Below are 26829 nucleotides of genomic sequence, written 5' to 3'. Positions count from 1 at the left end.
AAAGTGGTGGGATTACAGGCGTGAGCCACCGTGCCCGGCCCTGTGCAAAGATTCTTAAACTGCTGCAGGTATTACAATCATCTGGGGGGTGGGAATTTGCATTTCAAATGATTCCCAGCTGAGGCTGCTGCTGCTGCTGTTTCTAGGACCCCACTTTGAGGACAACTGTTGGAGTGCAAGGAACACAGGCTGAGTGTCAGCCTACTGGGCTCTAATCCTAGCTTCATCACATATGGGCTGTGTGTCTTAGTGCAAATTACTTACCTTCTGTAGGCTTCAAGGCCTCTGTGATAAATCAGAAAACAATCCGCACCTTGTAGAATTTCTGTCAGGATTATGTGAACTCATGCAGGAATGTAGTTGACGCCAATTGTGAATTACTTTCACTCCCCTTACCCAACCGAGTTTCCTGAGGGCAGGGCCCACATCTGCAGCCTCTGAGATGCCTAGTGCCTAACACATAGTAGGTGGGAAGGTATGCTGGGAAGTTGTTGAGCACATTCAGGAATGCACACATTCTCAATGACAGATTTATTCAAACAGTGAATCACACGTCACACATGTCCTGCCTCCATTAATTCTCAATCAGTGGAGTTGGGTCAGGTCTTCCTTCCACTGGGACAAAAGAAGGTGTTGTTTAAATCAATAACATAAAGACGACTGCAAAAGGGGATGTTTAACTCACTTAGGAGACGCTGTTGATTTAGGAGCACTTAATGGCATCCATTTACAAAACAGGTGAACCCAGCACTTATTATAAATGAACGTATCTATTCATTACAGCAGAGGCCCTGCATTCCCTTGGTAGCTGTTCTTTGGTGTGAACTCACTACATAAAAGGCAGCAGGCTGTCTCCCCAACAGCTACCAGGAATGCAGCCCCGGCCCTGCCACGGTGTCTAAGCTAGTGACATCCAGGTGAGATGTTCTGAAGGAGGGCAAGCACTTGCAGCTTTCTCTGTATTTTTTCTAGATTCCCTCAGTTTCTCCACCCATTTTCATATGCAGATAAGCCCCAGTTTTGGTAAAGCTACCAGGAAAGAAACCGAAGTATATCAAGGATGGCCATTCGTTTTGCCAACGGGATAGCGCTTTTTTTTTTTCCCTTGAGACAGGATTTTATACTGTTGCCCAGGCTGGAGTGCAGTGGTGCAATCATGGCTCACTGCAGCCTTGAACTCTTGGGCTCAGGTGATCCTCCCACCTCAACCTCCCTAGCAGCTGGAACCACAGGCATGTGCCACCACACCCGGCTAATTTTTTATATTTTTAGTAGAGATGAGGTTTCGCCATGTTGCCCAGGCTAGTCTCTAACTCCTGAGCTCAAGCAATCTGCCTGCCTCAGCCTCCCACCTGTAATCCCTCAGCTGGGATTACAGGTATGAGCCGCTGTGCCCAGCCTGACGCCTCCTTTTTAAATAAAATCCTTAGCTGATGGGTTCCTTTAAATACTGAGCTCTCCTAGCACACTAGAGATGAGAATCAGTGATTTTGAAAAACCATTTTCCAGCCCTTCCAGAATCTCTCTATGGTATAAAGAGGGGTGGGGTGCAGGGAATTGCTGAGATTGAGACAAGGATAAGCATGGGGAGAGGGAAGGAGACCTACCTTAGCCCTGTGGGTGGTCCCTGAACTAGAGTGAATCGGATCAACATGATTCACCTGTCCAGCAGACATTCATTGAGCACCTACTATAGACGGCAGGGGATACAGTGGCAAATGAACAAAGTTGCAGAGCTACTTTCTGGTGGAAGTGACAGTGAGTACACAAGTGATTAAGCCAGATAATGATGGACTGTGAGATGGGCTTTAAAGGGAATCGATGAGACAGAGAGAATGTGGACGAGGGTTCAGGAAGGTCCCGAGGAAGAAGTGACAGAACATACATGTATTGTCGTAGAGCCCTTCATGTATGAGGTCTGTCTCCCAGACTCTAGGCCTGAGGGCGGGGCTTGGAAGCTGCAGAACCCAATTCTGCTCTGGTCCCAGGCTCCCAGGGGGATCTGTAAGGGGCCCTATGAGTGTTGGCTCCACCGGAGGATGTGCTTCCTTGAGTGAGGAATGGTGAGGCGCAGGCAGCTGGGGAAGAGGTGGGGAAAAGGCAAGGACTGCTCCCCCACTGTGACCCCACCTGGGCTTGTGGGGTGCGCTCAGCAGGGCTGGCAGAGTCCCTCCTGGGGTGGCCACTGCTGCCCCCCTCCTGCTTTTCCCCAGTGTCACTCCCTTCCAGAGGGCCAGGGGCAGACCCCAGGAGGAGAGTACAGCAAAGGGAGCGGGGAGTGGTGTACACTCTGGGAGTGGGGTTCAGGGAGCCAGGCTGGGTGTAAGCAGAGCACCGCTGAGGCCCAGCACCAGATGGCTCACTGAATTCTTTTCGGCAACCTAAGAGACATAGATTATTCAGTTCCATTTCACAGAGGAGGAAACTGAGGCTCAGAGAAGTGACGCCCAAGGCTATACAGCCAAGAAGGGAGCCGAGCCAGGAGTCTGCCTCTGCAGCCGTTGGGGGGCAGATGCCAAGGTTGCTTTGGTTACTCACACATCAGCCAAGGCAGAGACTTTCTTCCCGCAGAGGTCTTCCTCCTGGGCCTTGAAGGTCAGATGGAATAGTGTTGTAAGAATGAACTTGGGACTCAGTCCTGGGTTCTCATCCCTCACTAGCTGTTTGCCCTTAAACAAATTCTTTAATCTTTCTGAGCCTTGGTTTCTTTTTCTGGATGAGAAGATAGAATAGTCCCTACCTTAGAGTTCCATTGTGAAGCTTAAATGAGACAACCTGTCATGCATTTAGCACAGAACCTGCATTCAATAAGCACCTTGGATATGGGGAAAGAGGGACTGTGGAGCTTCATGGTTAAGTTCATGGTTTGGGGACCAAATGGACCTGGGCTCAAATCCCTGATCCAGCCAGGCACTAGCTGTGTGGCCTTACATAAGTTATTCAACCTCTCTGAGTCTCAGTGTATCTGTAAAATGGAAGGTTGTTGAGGATTAAGTGTGGGCACTTCTGTAAAGTGCCTGGTCCAGACTGTGTGCCCTGTGAGAGGAGGCTGCAGGAAGAGGCAAGAAGAGGCAGAGAGTTGGGAAAGGAGGCTTAGGAAGACCAAACCACTTGCCCAAGATTCAAGATCATGCTCCAGAACATGGAGCCTCCGTAAGCCATGAGCATCCCCACTATGGGACGCAGCCAATGGCTGGAAAAGGTGCTTACTCACTCAACACACCTTGGCTCCTCTTGCACTTTAGCCCCCGTACAAGGTGCCAGAGCCACAGTGAAGCAAGGGGAGGAACTTGCAGGCTCTGAAGGGCTGCCGTGTGCCTGGCCCTGGCTAGGCAGTCATGGGTGTCATTGCCAAGCCTCACACTGAGCCTGCAAGGAAGGTGGCACTGTCCCCACTTTGAGGCTGAAGATGCTGAGGCCCTGGGAAGCAGAGTAACTGTGTGAGGTCACATAGCGGAGCTGGGATATCTGCTGGGCCTGCTGCCCACAGGCCTGCCTCTTCTGTCTGGGGCACGGAGAGTGGACACGGGGGACAGAGCTCAGGGGCGACAGCTGCAAGGGCCTGGAGCCCTGTTCCAGGAGCTGTGCCCCAGGGGGCCAAGCCCACCCAGCATAAGTGTCCTCCCTCCCTGAGGGTGCTGCTGTGGCTCCCTGCGCCACCTACCAGGGAAGGAGGGATGAGTATGAAGGGCTGAAGTGGGGGCATTTTTGATCGTCGGCTGGGGCTGGCAGGCACCTAAATGGGAAGGGTGATAGCAGTGTGTTGGGGGGAGTTTAGGGAACAGTCCTCTACCGATAGAGGCAGCAGCTCAGTGGAATTTCCTCCTGAAGTTGTCTTGCCCCTTGAATCCTGCAGGAAGGCTGGCAAATGGCCATTTCCCTTCCACTTGAATAGAGACCCATAACTCAAGTAGCTGCCCTTAAGACACCACAGGACTGTTCTCCACAGGCCCTGCCCCTGGATTTGGGACAGGCAGTCCAGCTCACCCAACTAGGCTCTGCAGGGGGACCAGGAGGGATGGGGTGTGTCCACAGGAGCAGCCAGACTGATGAGGGATGCGGCAAGCATATTCTCACCACCTTCTTTCACGTTTACAACAGACCAGCATTCCCTGTGTGGCAGGGGTTTCATTGGTCACTGAGGACCTAGAATCATGGAGTGCTCTGGGGATCCGGGCTTGGAGGGCTTCTTGGAGGAGGTGACCATTCCTGGCTGTTTTGTGTGCTAAAGAAAACCCTCACCAACCACTGAGCACCCATCATGTGCCAGGCTCCTCAGAGCCCTGGCAGAGCCACCTGTACCTGTGCTGGGTTTCATTTCTCCTTGCGGGGGACACTGTGGCCTAGCTGCAGTGGTTCTTTATTGCAGCCCCTCCCTCAGGGTCTTTCCCATGCATCCTCAGCATGTGAGTCCATTTGTCAACTAATGGCACCATAACAGCTGCGTCTAATTTTTATTCATCTAAAGACCACAAGAAAACAGAGCCTCCTGACACCTCAAACCACGACGGGTCTTAGGTTTTAGCAGTGCAGAAGGAGCTGGGGAAAGGAAGCCAGATAACCAGTTCTTGGATGTGTCCCCACATGATCTGGGGAAGTGCTCCCTGCTTCTGTGAGCCTCAGCTGCCTCATCTGAACAATGGGTGGGCAGCACTGGGTCTTGGTGGCTCCATCAGACTTTAACATTAAAGCCACTTTGTTTATTTAATTTTTAATTTTTGTGGGTACACAGTAGGTGTATATATTTATGGGTCACATGAGATATTTTGATATAGGCATGCAATGCCTAATAATCACATCAGGGTAAATGGGGTAAGGCTGCTTTAATCTTACTGTCATGGTTGGGTCTTGGCCAACCCAAGTACCATTGTGGTTGGGATGAATTTCCCTAGGGCTGTGGTAGCTGTCTGGAACCAGGCCAGTTACACAGGACAATGGCAGCGTCTGGGCCCCACCACCGGGAAGGTGCATGGAGTGCAATGGTCCCTACCGTCGAGGTGCCCACAGTCTTAAGTAAGGGGTTCTTGCTCTGCCTGGGGGTAGAGGGATTAGGGGAGGCCTCAAAGAGAAGGGGACATTTGAGCTGGGCTTTAAAGGTTGAATAAGAGATTGCCAATCAAATGAAGCAACAACCCAGGACGTGGAAACAGGATAAGCAAAGGCACTGGGGCCAGGAAGTGCAGGGTGCATTCTGGGAGTGGCTGCGTTGTAGGGATCATAGCGGGGAATGAGGCTGAAAAGACAGGCAGGAGCTGGATTACAATGCAGGTGTGGTGCCTGAGCAGTTCAGTGTCACGTAGGAAACCCGGGCCAGAAGCCTAGGTCAGGGTGGACAACCCTATACCACCTCCAGCAATCCCTAGTTCATTCCGTTTACTTCGTTTAGTAAGATATGGCACGTCCCAAATTCACAAGTGGTTTCTGTGGAAAATGGTTGGAATTTTAAAGATAATTTGGCACTTGGTAAGAACAGCTTTATTTATCTGGAAACATTTCTGTTCTGGGGGATGGACTGGCTTCCCTGAGGTGCCACTCTACAGAGTGCTGTGTTCCATGCAGCTGTCTCTGGCTTTTTACTGCATCTAACAGTCTTAGGAATAGGTTCTATTCCATATTTGGATGAGAATGATGGTCTTAAAACTCACCCGCCCAGGCTGGATGCTGTATTGTCCAGGCTGGGTGCTGTATTGTGGTGGCCAGTGTGGCATGAAGCCCCGGGTCAGTGTCAGTGTTTATAGTTCCTGGGGCACATTCCTCCACCTCTCTGGGCCTCAGTTTCCCTGTCTGTAAAATGAGGATTTGGGGCTAAGTGGCAGCCGCAGAGCTCCCTTGCAGACCCAGCATTCTGGCTGTGATGGGGGAATGCTCATTTCGTAAGATGAATGGTAACATAGTGGTGGTTAACAGACACTGAGCAGAAGCTCAAAATGTGCTACACCACCAGTCTTATCGATTTTTATGGTTGTCAGTAAGACACAACCTGCTTGAAAGACGAGGAACCTGGAGTGGCCCAAGAGGTGGCTTAAGTACCATCAAGCATTTGGGGTCTTTGTGGACTAGTTCTGGTGGGCTTCAGAGCCTCCTAGAAGATGTCAGAAGACCTTCAGTCCCTTGATTTCTTCATTTCACTGGCTTTTTTTTTTTGTGACAGGATCTCAGTCTGTCATCCAGGCAGGAGTGCAGTGGCACAATCACGGCTCACCACAGCCTTGACCTTCCTACACTCGGGTGATCCTCCCACCTCAGCCTCCTGAGTAGCTGCGACTACAGGCACATGCCACCATGCCTAGCTACTTTTTCTGTTTTTTTGTAGAGATGGGATTTTGACATGTTGCCCAGGCTTCACTGGCACATTTAAAAAAAAAAAAAAATTGCATTGGTTCCAGTCCAATCCATAACTGGCCTTTTGTTTTTTGTTTGTTTGTTTGTTTGTTTTGAGATGGAGTCTCACCCTGTTGCCAGGGCTGGAGTGCAGTGGCACGATCTCGGCTCACTGCAACCTCCGCCTCCTGCGTTCAAGTGATTCTCCTGCCTCAGCCTCCTGAGTAGCTGGGATTACAGGCACCCACCACCATGCCCAGCTAATTTTTGTATTTTTAGTAGAGATGGGGTTTCGCCATGTTGGCCAGTCTGGTCTCGAACTCCTGACTTTGGGTGAGCCACCACACCTGGCCCATAACTGGCTTTTTAAAAAGTAACAAACACTTGTTTAAAAATTTTTTTTTGGTGTTGGAGGAGGGTACAGAGTCTCGCTCTGTCTCCCAGGCTGGAGTGCAATGGCACTCTTGGGTCTCTTTTAAGAAGTAATCTATGATTATACAATCTTATATAAGCATACTAGTGTTCTGTAGATTCTTTTATAAATACACTTCACATTTTTCTGGACTTTCTATCACAATGTTGTGTCTCAGATCTTTTCCTATAAGTATGCAGGATGCTGCTGCCATCTTTTTAACATGGGACTCCATTGATGGGTGTAATACAATTTACTTAACCAGTCCGCATTGAGAGGCATTGCACGTTTCCTCCCCTGAGTTCTGCTTTTTCAAATAATTAATATCCTTGGGCATGCCTCTATGTGCACATGGGCAGGCGGCGCTGTAGGATTCATTCCCAACAGTGCATCCCATCTTGTGGCCATCTCATCTGAGGATCATCTGGCCCAGCCCTATCATTTCAGTCACTGTCTTCCCCCATGTTTGGATTCTGCTCTTGCATGGGGTGTCTGGCTGAACACGCAGGGGGTTTGCCAGGGTAGTTGGAGCCAATGTAAGACTGCCTCAGGAGAGCTTCATTTATTTCAGAGAAGGGCTGCATGTGCGCATTAATATTGTATGTTTTGCAGGTCATGTGTCTGTTGTAACTGTTTAACTTCATCATCATAGCATGGAAGAAGCCATTGACAATACATAAGTGGATGAGCGTGGCTCTGTTCCAATAAACCTTTATTTTAAAAAAACAGGCAGCAGGCTGGACTTGGCTCTCAGGCCATAGTTTACCAACCTTTGGCGTATTCAGCTGTTGAAGACCTTCTGTGCACCAGGCTCCACTGTCCGCACAGGGGCTGCTGCAGGGAAGGACATAGAACCAGCCCCGGCAGTTGGAATACAGCTCACTGGTATAAGCAAGCAGGTGCAGAGTAACCTGATGCCATGTAAAAGGAGTTTCTGACTTGGACTAGGCGCTGGTCATGGGTGTCTTTCTGGGAGCAGTGACATAGGAAGCTGAAAACCAAGGTCCTAGCTGTGAGCCAGGCACAGTGGGGAGCGTGGGGAACTGAAAGAAGCTTAGTGTTGCTGGAGGTGTGGCAGGCATAGAGTGGGCAGGAGGAGAGGTAAGGGATGGAGAGATGAACCAGGCCACGAGGCTGGCTGTGCAGAGAGGCTGGGCTTGATCCTGACAGCTTGGAGAGAGGGGCTGCAAAGGCTGGGCTTTGGGAGAGTGCCACACATCTGGCTGGAGGAAAGCAGGGAGGCTGTGGAAAGACTGGAGGCTATCAGAAGCTGGGGAGGATAGAGATAAAGTCGGGTTGTAGCATGTGAAATGGGCCAAGGCAAGCAGCTCAGGACTAAAACATGGGGTGATACAGTGGAACTAAACATCTCCATGACTTTTTACATCCTGTGACCCCATACATGGGGCCCTCCTCATCCCTCAAGGTCCAACCCAAAATGTCCCCCCATTAGAGCCTCTCCTGGGGCAGAATTACAAGCTCTTTCCTCCACTGTCACGACACCATACTGGGGAATACTTGTCACAGCAGTGTTTCCCCACTGAGGCCTCAGAGTAAGTACTAATTAATGCTTGCTAAATTAAATTAAACAGCAAGGTGAATTAGCTGGGGTAGAGGTGGCTGCTGAGCCACTCTTTACAGTTGCAGAAACTGAGACTCAGAAAACTAAGCAATTTGCCTGAATGGTGCATGCAAGGATTCTGACCAGTCTGGTCATTTCTGCAGAAAAATTGGCCTTCTCTGCCTCTCTAGGCTGGAACTTTTCTTGCTTCTGCTCACAGTTCCCTAAATTATTAATCTGCAAGGCAGTTAGCGGGGCAGGAGCAAGAGGCACACTTTGCAGAAAGATAAAACAAGAGAATCAAGATGCATTTGGTTTCCAGAGTGTCCATCATCTGGTATTCCGAATGCTAACAGCGAAATTCAATCCCCTTCTAAATCCCAGCCGAGACAATGTCGCCAAGACCATCCTGCTGGGCGGCAGGGCCCTGGGCCTGGAGAAGTGCCTGAAATTCTTGGACAATCCGGATGGTGAGGCTGTCAAAGACCGTGTCCAGAGTGCTCCAGCAGCTGGGCTGGGGGAATTCTTTTGGCTCCATTTATTGCAGTCTATTTTTAGAGAGCACTTCAGACAGGGGTGGGAGTTTTCTGCTGCCTCTGCCATCAACTGGGTCATTTGTACCCTATCCTCTCCCAGCTTCCTACCCCTACCCTAACCACGACAGATGCCAGATGTGGCTGTGGTCTTTGAGCAGTGCAGCCTAGTGTTCTTCTCCTTCCAGAACCCCCTACGTATAGTTACTTTTGTCCATCTTTTTTATTATGGCCTTCCTTGTGAGTGTGAGGTGGTATTGCGGTCTTGATTTACAGTTCCCTAAAGATTAGTGAGGTTGAGAGCATCTTTTCATGGGCTTATTGGCCACTTGTAGATTGTCTTTGGAGAAAAATCTACTCAGATACCTTGCCTGTTTTTAAATTGGGTTATTTGCCTTATTATTTTTGAATTGTGAGCGTTCTTTATGTACTATAGACACTAGACCCTTACTAGATACATGATTTGCAAATATTTCCCCCCATTCTGTGTCTTCATTTAACAGAGCAAAGAAAACATGGGAAGCTGAGAAGAGGAATGTGGAGATGGGCAGTGAAGGGGCACTGGGTTCCTGCTCAGCCTCTTGCCTTGGAACCCAGGTGCTCTAAACTGGCATAAGGGGCACTGGGCTCCTGCTCAGCCTCTTGCCTGGGAACCCAGGTGCTCTAAACTGGCTTTAGGGGCTGCCCTCCTCTGCTGCAAGCTGGGCCACCTCAGCCCCCTTCCTTCACTGTCCCCCTCCAAATGAAAGATTCAGAAGGGCACAAGACAATGCCCCTGCCTTGATGGCTTCTTGCAGCTTCCTGACTCCCGCAGGCCTGCCAGCTGCCTGGCCCTCCAGGAGATGGACTTGTAGGTGGGTGGCCCAGGACAGGTGGGGTTTTGATTGTTCCATATCTGCTTGCTGTCTCCCAACCACGTCTAGGCATTCCACAGGTATGGGCACTGGGCACTGTATCTGCCTTCATGGAGCCCAGGGACAGATAATAAACAAGTAAACATACAAATGGAGGACTGCAAGCCACGAGCGCTCATAGTAGGAAGAGCCTGGGAGAGGAGGAAAGAGTGAGGGAAGCCGTCTCTTAGTTGGCCCAGTTAAGCTGAGCCTCAGTTTACTCATTGGTAAAATGAGGCCAGGGGTAACTCCACCTACTTCACAATGTTGCCTTGAAGGCCAACTATCACTAAAGAACTCTAAAGTGCTAATTAGTATTACTTTAAGCTTGTCATAGGTGCTTGAAGGGTGTCTCTGGGTGGAGAAAGGGTAGGGGGCTGGGTGGGCTTAGGGAGAAAGAAGCAACTTTCCATTAGATCTTCCCCCAAAAAGCCGCCAAAAGGGTGGTACCAACCTCAGGATAGGGCCCATTCCCTTCTCTGGGGCGCATCAGAGCCCCAGAACCACACGGTTCGGTCCAGGCAGGCGAAGGCCAGGTTTTATAAACTGAAGGCAAAATCGGGATAGGCAGAGGTTGAGTAGGCATCAGCGGAGTAGGCTCTGGTTGGGGGTTTGGCGCTTTGCATTTGTTGTGGTTACACGCTGGAGAGGGAGACATGGCTCCCGGGAGGCGCCAGTGTTGGAGGGGCTGCGCAAAGTCCTCCTTCCAGAACAGAGGCTTCGCGCGCTGGGACCTGGATGCAGTGTCTGGGACTCCGCCCTTGCGCTCTGCACCCCGCGCCTCGGCTCGGCCCCGCCCCTGCGCGTAGCCCCGCCCCCGACGCCCCGCCCCTGACCCCCCGCCCCCTGTGCTTCTTCCGCGGCGCCGTGTGGCCACGCCTCCTGTGCTCTCTGTCCCCCACACGCTCTGTGCAGTCTCGCCCCCGCGCGCAGCCGCGCCCCCAGCTCGCCCTCCGGCCCCGCCCCCGCCCTGCCCCGCCCACTTCAGGGCCACATTCCTCCGGCCCGGCCTCGCGCTGCGCCAAGCGGGCGGCGGCGGAGGGGCGGGCTTGGCTGGCCTGGGGCTCGGACTTGGGGCCGGAGCCGCGGGAGCCGGCGGACGCTGGACCAGGAGCCCCGACGTGATCGCGTGGCGGGTGGTCGGGTCTCCGGGTGGCCGGGTGTCGGCCCCGGGATCCGGCGGCTCGCTGGCGGGAGTCGGCGGCCTCTGCTGGGCCTGGGTCCCGGCTCCCGGCCCGGCCCGCTCCCACTGCGGCCGCCATGTGGTGCCTGCACTGCAACTCGGAGAGGACCCAGTCCCTTCTGGAGCTAGAGCTTGACAGCGGGTGAGGGCGCGACGCGGGGCGAGCGGCCTTCCCGGGTGCTGAGCGGTGGGCTGGCGCAGGCTGTGGGGATGCGTGTGCGGGAGTGCGGGTGACCGTCGGGACCGGGCGCCCGGCGTGCGAGAGAAAGCTGCCTGCGGGGCGGGGTGCGTCCGCCAGACTGTGGGTTTGGGTGGGAGAAGAGCAAACAGGACCCGAGTTTGTGCGTGGGAGAGAGAGACGCGCCCTTGGGACAGGAGCGCTGTGTGTGCCCTGGGAGGGTCTCAGGATGGGAGTGTGTGTGTGATCGAGGGCCTGTTGGAGTGCAAGTTGGTGTGGGGGTGAGTTTGAGTTTGGGGGCTTGAGAGGGAAACAGTGGGACTCGGTGTGGGTGTGAGGTGAGGGGCAGGAGGGAGAGCGGAGAGTTGGTGGGAGGGTGCCCAGCGGGTCTGTGCCTGTTTCCAACTGCAGGCAGGGCCCGAGCTGCCAGGGAGGCCTCTTGCAGGCCTGTCTATTCCAGACATTGGGCCTATGTCTGGATTGATGTGTCTGTCCTGTTTGCGAGACCCCGAGTGTATGTGAGGGTGGATGACCCTGAACAAACAGGCGTCCCAGGTGTGCCAGCAGCTTCTGTCGGGTACTCTGCCCCTGGCAGGGCCACTTGGGGGTGCACTGGGGTGTGTGGCTGCTGTTTGTGGCAGAGTGTGGATGTGAGGGGCTTTGTTTGTGTGGTGATGCGTGTGCACCTGGTGTGGTCAGGGATGGAGTCTGGTGTGTCAGAGGGGCCAACCCTTTTCTACTTAGAGGCCTGTGGGCGGCTGTCTGAGCTTCCAAGGGCCCGTGTTTATGGAGAGAAAGGGAGAAAGAGAGTGTGTGTGTATGTGCTGGGAATATTGATTTCCTCTCTCCGATGGCCAGCACAGCTGCCCCCTGAGCTATCTGCAGGCCCTTCTGAGGAGCAGGGGGGTGGGGCTAAGGGGATTTGTTGACAAGCTGACTTGGCTTATGTCAGGCCCCCTCTGGAGGAAGCCCACCTGGAGCTGTTTGATCTTTCAGTTCAAAAATTGTGCAGCGCATGTCCAGCAGTTGCACTAAGAACATGCATATGTCTCCCTCTGCCCCTTCCTCACCCCAGAGGCCTGGAGCGCTGAGCCTGAGCCTCCAAGTGGGGTTGGGGGGCTTCTCAAGGACCCCATTGCTCCTTGCATCTGGGGTGGAGGCCAGGCATGCTGCAGCTGCAAGACCATCTGTCTGGAATCAGTGGCAGCAGTCTGGACATGGGGGTCATGTTATTCATATCCCACACACACCCGCGGCCCTCATAGTCCATCAGCTGTCCCACCTGGTATTACAATTGCTTCTTACCCTTGTGGTACCAGCATCCTCATATTGCAGGAGAGCAAATCGAGGCTGAGCATTCAGTCTTGTCAGTACTAAAGCTCTGTGGTTTATTGAGTGCCTGCTATGTACCAGTCCCTGCTCTAGGCACCAGAGACACAGCAGTGAACAAAACATGGAGTCTTTGTCCTCATGGAACCAGCAGTCTAGTGGGGAACAAGAAACCATTAGCGTGCTCTCCTGGCTGCACCTCCCGCCTCCCTCTGAGCTGAAAGTAACTGGGGAGGGGTTTCTGCCCCTCCATTAGGACCATTCCAGTTGGCATGTCCAGGCCACCTCTCTTGCATACTTCTCAGTCCCACATCCCTTCTCATTAGAAGTCCCTCCGGGCATCTCATCTCAATCTTCCAGCTTCAGGGAAGCCTGCTTGGATCCTTCTGTGGTCTGGGTTGGTGATGAACAGCTGCTCCCCCAGTCTCAGAACATGAGGCAGAGGTCTTGGAGGTTGCGAAGCCTCGCTCAGGTGTAGCCCATAGTTCACGCATCAGCCTCAGAGCAGGTGGATCCCATTTGCTCTGGAGCACCTGGTATGTGGTTCCATGGGAAGCTTGGGGGAGGGGTAGAGGAAATCAACCCAGTCCCTGGCCTGTGGAGGCAGAGCTAGATGCTCCTTGGGCTGGCTCCCAGGGGCCAGAGCCCTTTAAGCTGGCCGTCTCCCCCTCTCTAAACCCGGATGGGATGCAGCACGGTCCAGAAACCTCAGGGGACCCCCCCTTAGTCTGTAACGGGCCCAAGATAACCACTCCCAAGTCCAGCCATGCCATCATGCACCACTCTACAAATAACAGGCTTCTTTCCAAGAGCGTGTGTGGCACTTTGATGCTTTGCTATTTGAGCCTTGTGAAACACAGGACTCTTCTTACCCTTGTTTTTTTTAAGGGTACACACACTAAGAGAACCCAGAGACTGGGCCAGAATATCACATGGGGAGCCTACAGGAGAACCCCAATGTTGTGATGGAGGCCTCTGGAGGCCCTGGCTAGCCCTGCTAGGATTTTCAGGCTTTCACTCAAGGAAGTCGGACTATGAACTGGTTGCGCTAATATTTACACAGCTTCAGTTCAAAAACATGGACAGGACTGACAGCTGCATAGTCAAACAGTGTGACAACTGGGCAAATAGATGTTTCTGGACAGTATTGGACAGCGTACCCAGGGCTGCAGGAGCTCAGTATATGTGTGTGTGCGTGTGTGTGCATCTGTGTGTGCATACGGTTTTATCTGTCTGGACTCTGCAGACTGTGGAATCTTGGTTTACCAGGATAATCTGGAATCCAGGGCAGCTTGAGACTTAAGGAAAGAAGGGCCTGGGGAGGCAAACAGATTTTGTTTCAAGTCCCAGCTCAGTTTCGTGAGTATATGCAAGTTACCACACCCCTCCAAGCCTGTTTCCCCTTCTGTGAAAGGGAATGATAACACTGCTTCGTGGAGTGCTCTGAGAATGTGGATGTCTGAAGGCCACTGCACAGCTGGCCATCCTCGGGACTCCAGTCAAATGCCATGTTTGTCCAGGTCAGCACTCTGCTCTTCCCAGGCACCAATGACCCGCTGGATTTTCTTGCTTCCTGTTTTGTAAATTTCCTTTGAATTATGATGACATGTGGAATATCCGCCCAGTAAGCACAGGGGCAAGATGATGCACAGCCCAGATGGGCTCAAACACCACCGGAGGCCTTGGGAGAGATCTCCCATGGAAGCGTGTGTGTGTGTGTGTGTGTGTGTAGGGGGAGTATGCTCAAATGCTGTTGAATGTGATTTATTGTTTGTCCTCAAAAGCAAATTGTAATGAGTTTAGAGGCCATTAAGGCTCTTGAAGAATTAATTGGCATGGCCTTAGAGAATCTGGCTGCTCCCACTGCATGAGCTGCTGCAGAGAGGAAATTGATGGCATTTATGGTTGAAGTATGGCATGGTGCCACCTGGACCTGCCACTATCCTGGCTGCCATGGCTGTACCCTGAATTGGGCAAGTGTCCCTCCAAGTCCTGACCCTGTGGCTAGTACCCCGATGCCTGCCTAGCATAGCGCCTGGCCTCATGGCGGACATAGCCAGTTGTCAGTGAATGAAAGCATCCATAAATGCAGGTGTTAACAAGTGCACACATGCTGTCTTGGGCTTGGAGGAGTGCGTTGTTCTCTGGAGAGATGTGTATGACCCAGGGGACATGCAGCTTTTCACTTTCCTGTGTTCCTTTATGCACACAACAAACATTTACTGAGCACCAACTTTGTACCAGGCCCTGGGCTAGATGTAGAAGCACTGAGGTTAGTAGTGAGAAATGGTACATCACAGAGCACAGGACTTGGGGATCACACAAAACCCTGACTCCACCTCTTCCTGGCTGTGTGGCCTCAGATATGTTGCCTCCCATCTCTGAGTCTTGATTTTCTCATCCATGAAATGGAGCCAAAAGAAACCCCTGGGGAGGGGGCGGGGGATGTGCAGCTTTGCCTGGTGACCAAAGCATACAGAAAGATCCCCAACAAATGGTAGCTGTTATCACCATCATCATTATTACCACCTTTTCCCGTTTGTGAAATTGTTGCTGAGTTAAAATGATTCCTCACAGTTTCCTTTTTTGCTCGTTTGTGAGGTTGAAGACTGATTTCTAGAGCCTGTGTGGCTTTTTGTGAAATCTTCCTTCTTGGGGTCCCAGCTGCTCTGACTTGAATTTCTTTTTTGCCTTGTTCATAGGTACCTGCAGCTTCACTGCTCCTTGGAGGAAATGCCCATTCTTTCCGTTTTATCTCCTCGGTTTGCAGTTTCCTGACATGGTGACAGTTTGATTTGAACTTAAGGTCCCGATGGAGAACCATAGCGAGCGTCCTCTCCCTGTTTCTAAAGATGAGACACTGTGACTGCATTTGTTTTTTCCTCTTTGTTCAAAGCTCAGTAGTAATAGTAATAGCAACAGTTGCCATTTAGTGCTAAAGTTGCTAGAGTGCTAGAGTTAGCGTTTGAACTCCGCCTGCCTGGCTTCAGGGTCTGTGTACTTCATGGCCAGGCTCTGCTTCCTCTGGGATTAAATAATCTTTGGCAAAATATGTCACCACCATGAATGGAACCTTTTGCTTCTTCCCTATACTGCCACAACAGATGTCTGGTATCCCCAGGTATCAGGATTCCCAACATGTTCTCAGAAGTCTCAGCCCACAAGCTGGTTGATGACCACTCACCGGGCCTTCCTGGCATCTTGTCTCTTTCCCCACAGAACCCAAGAGCTGCATCCCCAGACTCTCCGGCAGGATTCTGGGACAGTGTCCTTTGCACTTGCAGGCTCTTCAGGGTAGCATGCTTGTGTGCTGTGCGCAGCCCCAGGCCAAGACTCTGCTTGGAGCAGGGTCCTGAGGACTAAAACTGACTGTCCCCTAACTCACTGAGGGACCCATGCGAACATGACAGGCTTCTGCATGGTGAGGAAACCCAAGGCTAGGGCTTTTGAATCACTAGAGGACACACAAGTGTGTGGGTGCTGAACTGGATCCCATGGGAGGGGAGAGGGATCATTAATAAACTGGAAGAATTGGAACGAGTCCCCAGCTGGGAGGAGTCCTCCTCATTCACACAAACTGGAAGGGTTCTCCCGAAATCCCCGGCTGCCCAGACCGGATCAGAGTCTGCCTGCCAACATGAATACTTTCTCCCTGATGCCATTTACAGAAGCCAGTGGTGTTTGCTTTTCTATTTCTGGCTGGGAGGGTAGGTGGTATAATGATGAGATGCATGAATACATGTAAAGCAATTAAACGGTGTCTCATAGTAACATAGCAAGGGCCCGGTAGATGTTAGTTGTGATCATTGTTGTCCTTATTCTGGCTGCCCTTAAGCTCAAAGGTCTCCCTTTGAGAGAGGAAACCTTTCAGAAAGGCCTGTCCAGAACTGGCCCTGATTGGCCGTTGGTCATCTGCCTCCCTAGAGCCCCGGCGTCAGTCACCCATCTCATCCCATCCCTCCCTGGGCCTCAGTTTCCACATCTGTGAGAAGAAGAATGAGCCTCTTGATCCTTGTAGTCATTTGCAGATGCAGGATGTTTAGCCCAATGGTTAGGGAGGCAGATTCTGTAGTCAGACTACCTGTAACTCTAACCCCAACTCTAAAGCCAGCTCTGCTCCTCATTGTCCCTATGATCTTGGGCACCTTCCTTAGCCTTTCTGTGCCTCAGTTTCCCCATGACAGGAGGAGGCCATGGAGTTGTTGTGAGGATTAAATGAATGAATCCATGTGAGTGCTTCAACAGTGCATAGTCAGCACCAGAAACATGGCATCCTTTAGCTGATGTTTTAGGCCCGAGAAGTTTGACTGTGTGGAACTGGACCGTATTACTTGTTTGGGGAGATGTGTTCCTAGATGGGAGTGGATTGTTTATCTTTTTGGCACACAGACAGGACCAGGGTTAAAAGAGAGGGGTGCAGAGAGATAGTGGTGAGGGGAAGAAGTTAAAGGGCTAAAGGGCTGCAGGCTGTTGGTGGTATGACAGATGGCAGACACAGTAAGAAGTGACTAAGCCCATGGACTTTAGCTTGTGCTTGTAGCGTGCTGTCCAAACAGCCCACAAAGAAGTGGATGGTTAAGGGTGTTAAGAAAATCGCTTTGCCTGTGGACTGGGGAAATTGCAAAGTAAGGCAGCTTGCAGTTGGGCTGGGATGAAGATTTCTTTAGATAGGAATGGGCAAATGGCCTGCACCATGTGTGAGACACCCTGAGGTGTTAGGACATCAAGGTAGAGGCCCCCAGCCCTGTGTCAGATGGAGCAGAGCTGTGGTGCGTCTGGAGCCCTCAGCTGGTGGCCTGTGCTAAGCTTCTGAGGCTTTGGGCAGGTCTGGCTTCCTGGTGGTACCTGGGGCTGCTTCTGGAGCCTAATAAGGCCCAAAGCTGCAGAGCCTGGCCTCAGGGGCAGTGGCCTTCAGTCCCTGGTTCTGCTGCTCTGTCCTCTTCAGCTGGTCTGTCTGCCTGGGAGGGGAGGCAGCTTGCTGCAGTGGGCAGAGGTGCCATCTGGAGCTGGAGAAACTTGGATCCTGTTTCTGCCCCTTCCTGGATGTGTGGCCAGGGCAAGGTGGTCCCCACTGCAAGCTGCTGCCTCCTTGCCTGTCAAATGGGAACAATGGAGGGAGAGGCAGTGTGGGTAGACACAAAACAGGTGACTATGCCTGCCGACAGGAAGGGGAAGGGGAGTCAGCTGGGTTTGGGCAAAGCCTCAACTGTTTTTGGTGGGTCTTAAGTTGGCACAAGATTGAGACTGGGGCTCGAACAGGCTACAGAATGAAAATGATGATATTGGCATTTGGATGGCCTTTGAACTTCACACATACCTGTCTGATTGGAACCAAGAACCTTGTGAAATCACTGGCATTATTCTCATTTGACAGATGAGGAAAGAATGGCTAGAAAATGAAAATGACGAATTCAAGCTCTGCAGAATATAGACCTGGTCCTCTGGTAAATGCATGGGCCTTCTTTCCCCTCCCTGGCATTGCTGGGGAGCAGCTTGTTAGAATGCAGCCTGAGGCAGAGGCAGGGAGGAGCAGGGGGCCAAGGAGGAGCCGGAGAGACAAAACCTGCAGGCCCCAGCTGTGCGCACTCCAGTGGCAGCATTGGGTTCCCTGTACAGCCACCGTGGATGGCTACAGAGGTGCACTACCATCAGCAGAGTGGAAGGAGAATCCTTGGAAGCTCTACCCAGTGCCTACAATCTCAAAAACATGTTCGCCATCCCCAGGAAGTCATCTGGGCTAAGAACGATCCTCAGATTCCTGACAGGATCAGGACGACTGTCCACCCGAGATGATGGGAAAGAGAGGCTGGAGTAGTGCCCGGCACCGAGTAGGTGTTCAGTAAATGGCAGCTGCTGTGATGACCCCTACCCACTGCACTGCTATTCTCTCCAGCTGTCATCGTTATACCATTGCAGTGCCGCTATTCCCATGGGGTGAGGGTAGGGTGGAGAGGAAGTGTTTGGGGAAGCAGCTCTTTCCTCTGCTGCTGGGGGAGGGGGAGGTGCGGTCGCAGGAACGTGAATTCTCTGTTCCCTCTGGGCCATTGACTGTTCTCAGAGCCGTCATTTAAATGAGCAGGGTTTGAGATTTTTTGTTTGTGCTTTGTAAAAATGGCAAAATGGCCCAAGAAGATAATGGGCCTTGATGTGATAGCAGAGTCTTAGCGTTATTTTTAGCTTTTTGTTATGTAAAATATGCAACGTACAAAAGTAGAATGGTATAATGATCCCTATGTGCAGTTTTATTTCATTGCTCGAGATTAGTTTTAATCCCAGACGTTTTGTTGATTTTATATCAAGGACCTGTCTCATGGTTGGCCTCATTTCTAGCCTTGGAAAAGTCATGTCACTGGGGCGGGTGCTTGGGGCAGGCCACAGTGTCCCTTGAACAGCCCTTAGCTGTGTTGGCCCAACTCGGGAACTCTGAGCTTGAGCCAGTTTCCCAGCCTGGTGACCAAGTGGTGTCTGACCCATTTGGGATGCCCTGTGTCTGGAAGTGACTGGGAGAGGCTAGGCCCGTGACTCCTCCATCAGACAGGGCCTTCCTGGGTCAGGGTAGGAGAACTCGCTTCTCTTCCATATCCCTAGGACCTCTGGAGGGCGGGGTGTGGAATGGGCTGTCAGCCTCTCTCATCGGATTGGGGGTCCCCTGGATGGTATTGTGGCTCTCAGCTTCAAGCTCCGCAGGGTCTCCCTGTTGCCCTGGCTTTCCCCTTGCCAGGGGGTGTAGCCAGGCTGCGCCCCTGCCACCCTCCCAGGCCTGTCAGCCCCTCGTCTTGCTGGGCCCCTGGGTGGCCATTCAGCACTGGGGGTCCCTGGGCCTCTGCCCAGCCCTCTTTCCTTCTCTACTTCACACAGTCTTTTCCTTCCTGGGGTTTCTGATCTGGCTCCTGCCCAGGCCCTGACATCCTGCCGCCCACCCAGCAACCCTCTCTAGGGGTCTCATGGGCACCTGCACATCTGTAAGTTCCAAAGGACACATATTATCTCCCTCTCCCCAAATTGGCTTCTCTTCCATGACATCATATGATCCTCTTGGGCTTCACTCAGAATACCAAAGTCATCCTAGACAGCTCCCGTCACCTTTACTCACCTTTGTCATCATCACCCGGTGCTGTGCCACCCCACAGTGCTGGGCTTAGAGCCTGGCATGTAGCAAGTGCTAACACATTTCAGCCACTGTCCTCAGTATGAGTGTGTTTGCCACCCTAGCTCCTAGCACAGTGCTTGGTACATAGAGCGCCCCCAACCCAGCTTAGTTAAAAAGAAGCCAAAACAAGCCAAAGTCACACCCTAGGCATGGCCACATCCCAGCCAGGCACCCCTCGTGCTCCCCAGGTATGGGTGCTAGTGTGGAATCAGATGGTCTGTGTTCCTTCAGACCTCTTCCTCTTTGGCCAGCTCACCTCCCTCTAGCACCCATGGCACCATGCAGTGCAGCGACGTGATAACAGTCTTAAATCGTGACAGTGGCAGCAGCTACTCTCTGCTTTTCCTGGGTGACAGGCCCCAGGCTGAGGATTTTGTGTGTGTTATTATATGGCCCTCACAGCAACCCTGCTGGGTGGACAATACTCCCATTTTATGACTGAGAAACAGACACAGAGAGGCCAAGTCATTTGCCCAGGGCCACACAGCTCCTGCCTGCTGGGTACCAGACAGTTGCCGGGGAAGAGCTCTGTGTGCCAATGTTGTAGGTGGGGGAGGTTGAGGGGGATAGTGTTTCCTACCCTCAGCCTTCATTTGTCCCCAAGACCCTTTCTGTGCCCCTGTGCTGGTGCTGTGGGCAGATTGCTGACTTGCTGTGGGGCCTGGCAGCTGCTGTGCTGCAGGTCTGGACAGCACCTGCACCAGGTCCTGCAAGGGCAGGGGGAGCTCGATGGGTAGATAGGGTGGTGGGCTGGTCCCACAGAGGGAAGAACATGACAGGCAGGGAGGTGTCCCGGGGCCTCAGCCAGCCTCACCCCTCCTCACTTTCTTTGTGAGTCACGCAGCCTTGGGTAAATTACATCAACTCTCTGTGCCTTAGTTTCTTCATCCACAAAATGGGAAGATGATATAGTACCTGCTTCAAAAGGTTGCTGTTTACAACAACAAGTGTGGAGCCGAATGTAGACTGTGGACCCTGGTGATGATGATGTGTCACCGTAGTTCATGGACTGTAAAAACGTGCCACTCTAGTGTGGATGTTGATAGTGGCTGTGCCTGTGTTGGGGCAGTGGGTACATGGGAATGCCATACTTTCCTTTCAGTTTTGCTATGCACCTAAAAAAGATCAAGATTGTCTGGGCCAAGATGGCCCCACCACAGGCCCTGGCTGGCAGGGCGGGCCATGAGGAAGGCCTTCTGCACGATGGGCATCTGTCTCCTCCTCTCTGTCCACACCCTGTCCAGAGCCAGCCTCCCCAGCCTGTGCCTCCAGCCTGGCTCTCCTGGGGTGTCCCTGGGGCCCAGCCTAGCTCTCTCTGCTGGAGCCTGCCACAGAGAACTGCTTTATTTAAGTCCATTTGGTGCGTATGGAAATAACTAGAGGCCTCTGTATTTAATTTGGCTCAGCCGGGAAGATTTTTGGCTCTGTGCGTGTGTATATTCTGAAAAATCTTTCCGAGTGAGCCCAGGGGTTGGAAGCTTCTGGTCATCTCCGTACACTCAGAACCAACAAGAACCACCCTTCTTAGCCAGGGACAAGCGTCTGGCAGAGGGCAGGCTATAGGAGTGGTTAATGAAGAAAGTAAAGGAACAAGGGGAGAAGGTGAGGCCATGCAGATGAGGTCATGGCAAGGGAAGCAGTCTTGTAAACTTTGCATCTTGAGACCAGGTAAGCTGTGGCAGAGTGGAAGGAAGGAGGCCTTTGGAAGCATAAAGCCCTCTATGCAGGCACAGAGATGGACGTATCTCGTTTCCTGATCCCTCAGGGCTTAATTTGGCGCTGGGCTGGGGAACACTTCTCCTGATGTCCCTCTTTCTGACCTGGACAAGCCCAGCCAAGACTTGAGGAGCTGAGGGGGTTGAGCCTTTCCTCTCTGGCTGATGGCGCAGAGCAGAAACAGCTCCACGTGGGATTTACAGTTGGTAAAGTGTGTCTTCCCTCGATTCCCACGCTCCCGTTGGGCAAGCGGAGCAGGAGTGACACCCGTTGTGAAGATGAGACAACAGAAGCCCAGAGAGTGGAGGGCACTTGCCTGGGGCCACTCAGCCTGGAAGTAGGGATGCTGTAGAGAGACCTGGTCTCCCGATTGCACGTAGAGCTCCCCCCACACTCCCCAGGGACGCTTCTGGAGCCATTGGGCATTCCTCCAAACTCAGGTTGGCATTCTCACAGGTGGACGGAGGGGGCTGCCGAGGGTGGGAACAGCTTGAATTTGAACCCAAGAACATCCTCTTAGAATCCAGTTTTGGAATAAACACCAGGTATCAGATGGCTTTGAAAATTATATTCTAACCCTAGGAAACTTAGGAACGAGGGCGTCTGGTGAATTGAGGCTTGGTGGTTATGACGACCATGGGATTGTGGATTGTGGTCACTGTGACGGTATTAATTTGCTAGAGCCTTGTAAAAACCACACACTCACAGGACCCAGTGGAGCAGAAGGCCTTGGTGTTCCCACCAGCCATGCAGAGCTGTGGGAGTTCTTGAACCCTGCCTCTCGGGAATTGGTGTTCTAAATTAGGTTTCTTGGGAACAACTGGTCCCAAACTGTAGATCCTAGTTCTGTTCTTTGCATTGGGCCTTGAATTTTGGTCCTGTGTAAGCATCATAGGCCAACATGGATGCCATCAATAGGCAGGAAGAGAAGGGGTGGCCCAGGTGTGGGTGGGCGATAAGGAGTGGTGGGGACTGTGGCAGTGGTGGGGACTTTGGTGGTGACAGAACATGTGCTGTCTGATGGATGCGGCTGCCACCTCGCTTTGTCTGACTGTTATCAAGTGGGAATATGGACCCAGGGTGGTCAGGTCCCCAAGATGAGTCCGAAACTTAGATTTTCATATAAAATCTTAAGTTGCTGAAGTGTTAGTGATTCGTTCTAGTTTTTGAAACACTGTTTGGGCCACAGAGAGCATGTTTTGTGGACCAAGTTGGGCCAGGGGCTGCCAGTCTATTGGAGACCTCGTGAACCCCCCACACAGAATCTGTCTTCCAGAGAGCTCCGTGCAGTCCGAGGTCTCCTTATGGGGAGCAGCTGGGCAGGTGCCAGGTCTCCTGACCAACTCTCCCAGGGGCAAGGCCGAGGGTCCCTGAGGGATGGGCCTCATCCTCACCTTGGCCCTGGCCCGGTGGCCTCAGGAGAATAAAGGGCTTTGCCCAGCCCCTCTCTGTAAAGGCTGCCTGTCCTGGGGTTGGCTGCAGGATTGGCGTTAGGGGTTGACTTTTCCTGTTTTAAGCCTGTTACCCTGGTTTGGTGCTCTGGTCCCCAGCATGTGGGGTGAGATCCTCGGGCAGATTGGGGCCCCTCTGTGGCACTGATAGTGATGCCTGTTGTAGTGACACCTCACCAGGCAGAGGCCCTGGCTGGGGTTGATTGCAGGGTGTTGGCATCGGCCCCCCATCCAGAGCCTCACAGCCCCCCTTGCCAGCTGGCTCTCGGCCCAAGTGAAAGTGCAGGTTGCCAGCCTGTGGAGCCAGTCTGCCCCCTGCTTCCTTTCTGAGGCCCCGCCAATGCCCGGCCCAGCCCGGCGGGCCTCCTGGGACTGTGGGAGGGTGGGGTAGGCACAGGGCAGAAGCAACACACAGAGAGCTGAGCCCAGGGCATTCTCAAGGGGTGGGGCTGATCTTGGTAGTTCAAGTTCCTTGGTGACTTGAGGCCTGCAGGACAGTGTTTTCAGTGCAGTGAGCATGTGTCTGTACGGTGGAGAAACTCACAGTTTCCATAGTGGTTTGGTGTCTCCACAACCCAGCTGCAGAGCAGAGGAGGGCTGTGGACACAGCTCCAGAGTCACGGGGCTCTCCCAGGCTGGGCTGCGCATCAGCTATGTGACTGTTGAGCCCCTGTTCTCTCCAGGCTTCGGTGCCCCCACCTGTAAATGAGAGAGCAGCAGCCCTGCCGTTGGCCTGTGGGGTTGCGGGAGAAGAAGACAGCCAGCCAGCTGTGCTTTGGCACTGGGGACCCGTTCTGCCCCGCTCTGTGGCTTTCCATCCTGACTGCGGGGCATCCTGTCCTGACCCCTTTGTGTTAGGAGTGCTGGCATCTACTCCCAGGGTTGTGCAGGTCCCCAAGTCACTAGCAGCATCATTCATTCATTGAGCAGATTCAGACTGAGCGCCTGCCATGTGCCCAGCCCTATTTAGGCACTGTGGAAACTTCAGTGAGGAAAACAGACAGACACTGCCCTTCCCGAGCTGACCTCCTCAAGGGGAGAGACAGAAATAAAAAAGCAGGATAAAAGATGGAGTCAGATATGGAGCCATGCTGTGAGGAAACCTAACTTGGTGTGATAGACAGCAGAGATCTGGGGAGATGGTCCCTGCAAATCCCTCTTTTCCTTCCCTCCTGCTGAGGGGAACCCCTCTCCCCCATGTTTGCCACGCAGCCCCCATCAGATGCCCTGTGCTGCCATCCACGTGCCCCAGGGCCTCTCCCAGCCCTGGGCTCCACACTGCCATTGATCCACAGCCACCAAGGCCCTCGGGCTCTTTCCCATGCGAGCCCCTGAAGCTGTGAGGGGGCAGGGAGATCTGATTCCAGGTTCTAGGGGCTGCCCTCTCATCCCCAGCCTGTCTCCTGGAACCTGCATTCTCATCTCCAAAACCCATTCAGGTTCCTGGGCTCTTTGAGTGAGAGGGTCTCACAGCAGCCATGGAGGGTGGCCTGGCCCCTGCAGGCTGACGGTACTCTTTATGTTTGGGAGCAAGGCCTGGGCTGGGGAGGCTGGAGCCATCACCTCCCTGGGGCCGGAAAGACTGCCTTTGACAGGACAAGGGCTGCCTTGGCTGTGTGGCCCTGGGTTCACAGGACACGGAGACCTTTCTTTCTGTCCCCCACCCGACTACGCGCTGATGAGAACAAGCCATGTCTGAGGACCAGAGATCTCTCCTGAAATAATTACCCTCTAATTAGGCATGGCATTAGCTGTTGGTGGGGCTTCCTGGAACACTCTCACTGACTCCACTGTGATGCTGTGAAGGGGCGGCCTTGCCCCCACTGTGCAGGTAGGAAACCAAGGCTCAGAGAAGTTGGGGTTCCAACTCAAGTGTTGGACTCTATCCCGTAATGTTACTGTCACTCCTGTCATGACAACATTAGGGTGGTAGATGCCTGACGGAGCTGTACAGAGCATTCGGGACCAGAGGGCAGGGGCAGTGCGAAAAACTGCATCTTCCTTCATATGGTTGGGTGGCCTGAGAAGCCCCCTGTACGCTGACTGCTGCCCGACTCCTCGTGCCGTCTGCCCATCTCGCCAGCAGCTGCTGACACATAGGGAGATGCTCAATGTTGGATCAGTCAGCAAAGCTCTAAAAATAGCCTCCCGCTTTGAAAAGTTCATTGTTCGAGTCCTATATTTTTCTACATATATAAAAGCCACTTCTGGAGGTCTGGGTGACAGTCGTTAAAGATAATGCTGCAGCCTGAGGCGGACCTGGGCCGGGCCTTATCGGGCCTCAGCAGGGCAGGCCTGAGGCCAGGGCGGGGGCATGTCAGTGAGGCCGGTCTCCGCCCAGGCTCCTCTTCTCTGGAGGCAACCGGACAATCAGCCTCAGTGTCCCTCGCGGATCGGGTCGGGCTGCCCCGGCAGTTCCAGGCTCTCATGGGCCATTGGACAGGTCTGTCTACGGCGCACGGAGACCAAGAGGCATGGAGACAGCGCTGTGGGTGTGCTCCCTGCAGCCAGGCACAGGGTGGGAGACATTCTCTGTTTCCCCCTGGCTTGCTCAGTTCAGACCTAGCTTCCTGAAACTGTCCCTGGCTGAGCCCCACCTTACTGAGGGGATGAAGGATCAGGCCCTATCTTCCTGCCCCTCAGAGAACAGTGAGGCCTCAGAGGAGGATTTTTGCCTCCGGTGGTGTGCCCACCCACGAGCCCGACCTCTTCCTCCGGCCAGGGTCGCTGCCTGTCACCATTCAGATATGCTCAGGTCTCTTCCAGCTCAAACCACATGCCTTCTTGGAGCCCTCATCCCTCTTCTGCCACCTCCCCATCTTCTCCTCTTCCTTCTCAGCCACATCCCTCCAGTTATCTTCAGAGACCTGGATGGAGTGAGGGAGGGAGCCAGGCAGCCTGGGGGAAGTCCACTCTGAGCAGTGGGAACAGCACCTGCACAGGTCTTGGGGTGAGAGCGTGCCAGAGTGGAGAGGAACAGCCAGGAGGCCAGGGGGCTGGGCTGGAGTGGCCAGGGGGTTCAGAGGAGGGTGGCAGGAGGAATGGCTGGGTCCTGCAGAGTCTCCTGGGTCCCGCCAAGTGAGAGGAGAATGTGGTCAGGGTTCTGTTTTCACAGGACCTCAGTTGCTGGGTGGAGAGGGGCGGGGTGGGGTGGCATGTGAGGCTAGAAGAGCCTGGAGAGGCCATGGCAGTCACACAGGGAAAAGATGAGGGCCACACAGGCTGGCAGATGCGGGCTCTGTGTTGAAGGCGGAGCAGCCCGATGTGCTGACTGATGGGGAGGAGGGTCTGAGAAAGAGTTGCCAAGAGTGATGCTCAGTGAGCAGCTCCAAGGACCCCAACTGCACCCCGCTGAGATGGGAAGGCTGTGGGGAGCTGGCCTGGTGTAGGAAGCTCAGTTTGGAGCCTGAGGTTGGGCTGTCTACTAGGCCTCAAAGGGGCAGTGCCTGGACAGCGGGATGTCCGGTTTCTTGGGTTCCTCTGCAATTCCTGGATATCCTCATTTCTCCAAACCTGGGAACTGGGTAAACGCAGAAACCCTCCTGACCCCCACCTTCTCCCGCCACGCCCTGTAGGGGTGACTTCTGTATTGTCCCGTTTTAGATATGGTGCTCCTGGTTAGCCAGCGGAAGTCACATGGGATGTTTAGGTGGCCGTCACTTTGTGCCAGTGCTTCCTGCAGACTCTCGCTCTAAATCTTTCCATGTGAGGGCTCCATCTCCACCAGCCCCTCCGTCCCAGACCTTGGCAGCGTCTGGAGGCTCTGAGCACGGGACTCAACATCTGTGCCCATTACGTGTGCTCCTCCAGGGCTCACTCGTTCCCTTTCTGTCCACCCTCCCTAGGTTTCCACTGGGGGTGCTGCGACCTCACCCCTCCTCCTCACCACCCGGTCATGTTCATCCAAACCCTGCCTGCCAGGGGAGGCGACCAGCATTGCTGGGCCTCATCTAGGAGGTCCTCACCCTACTGCTCCCTAGGAAGGACCTCAGGAGTCCATAAGTCCTTTTGGTCAACAGCCAGGCATCATTCTCCTAGAACTGCGTGCCAGGCTGTAAGGCTTTAGGCATCAGTGGGGATGCTGCCTCCGCTCAAGACCAGA

At 53.3% G+C, this 26829-nt stretch overlaps 1 protein-coding gene across 21 annotated transcripts in view; it reads left to right on the top strand.

Moving 5' to 3' along the window:
- IQSEC1 (IQ motif and Sec7 domain ArfGEF 1) overlaps nt 1-26829 on the top strand; it is a 382735-nt gene that overhangs the window by 301662 nt on the left and 54244 nt on the right. Inside the window, exon 1 of one of the 21 annotated variants that reach the window (XM_516294.7) lies at nt 10702-11045. The exons of 19 other annotated variants lie outside the window; for them this stretch is intronic. In XM_516294.7, the coding sequence (XP_516294.4) occupies nt 10981-11045 (65 nt within the window). In that variant the 5' untranslated portion in view covers nt 10702-10980. Of the gene's footprint in view, nt 1-10701; nt 11046-26829 lie in introns of those variants that run through there. One more of the 21 variants, XM_016940507.3, reaches the window with a different exon arrangement.

Source organism: Pan troglodytes, chromosome 2, assembly GCF_028858775.2.
Source record: "Pan troglodytes isolate AG18354 chromosome 2, NHGRI_mPanTro3-v2.0_pri, whole genome shotgun sequence".
Classification (NCBI taxonomy): domain Eukaryota; kingdom Metazoa; phylum Chordata; class Mammalia; order Primates; family Hominidae; genus Pan; species Pan troglodytes.
The sequence above is the reverse complement of the archived record's forward strand: the minus strand, read 5'-3'. Positions and strand labels throughout refer to the sequence as shown.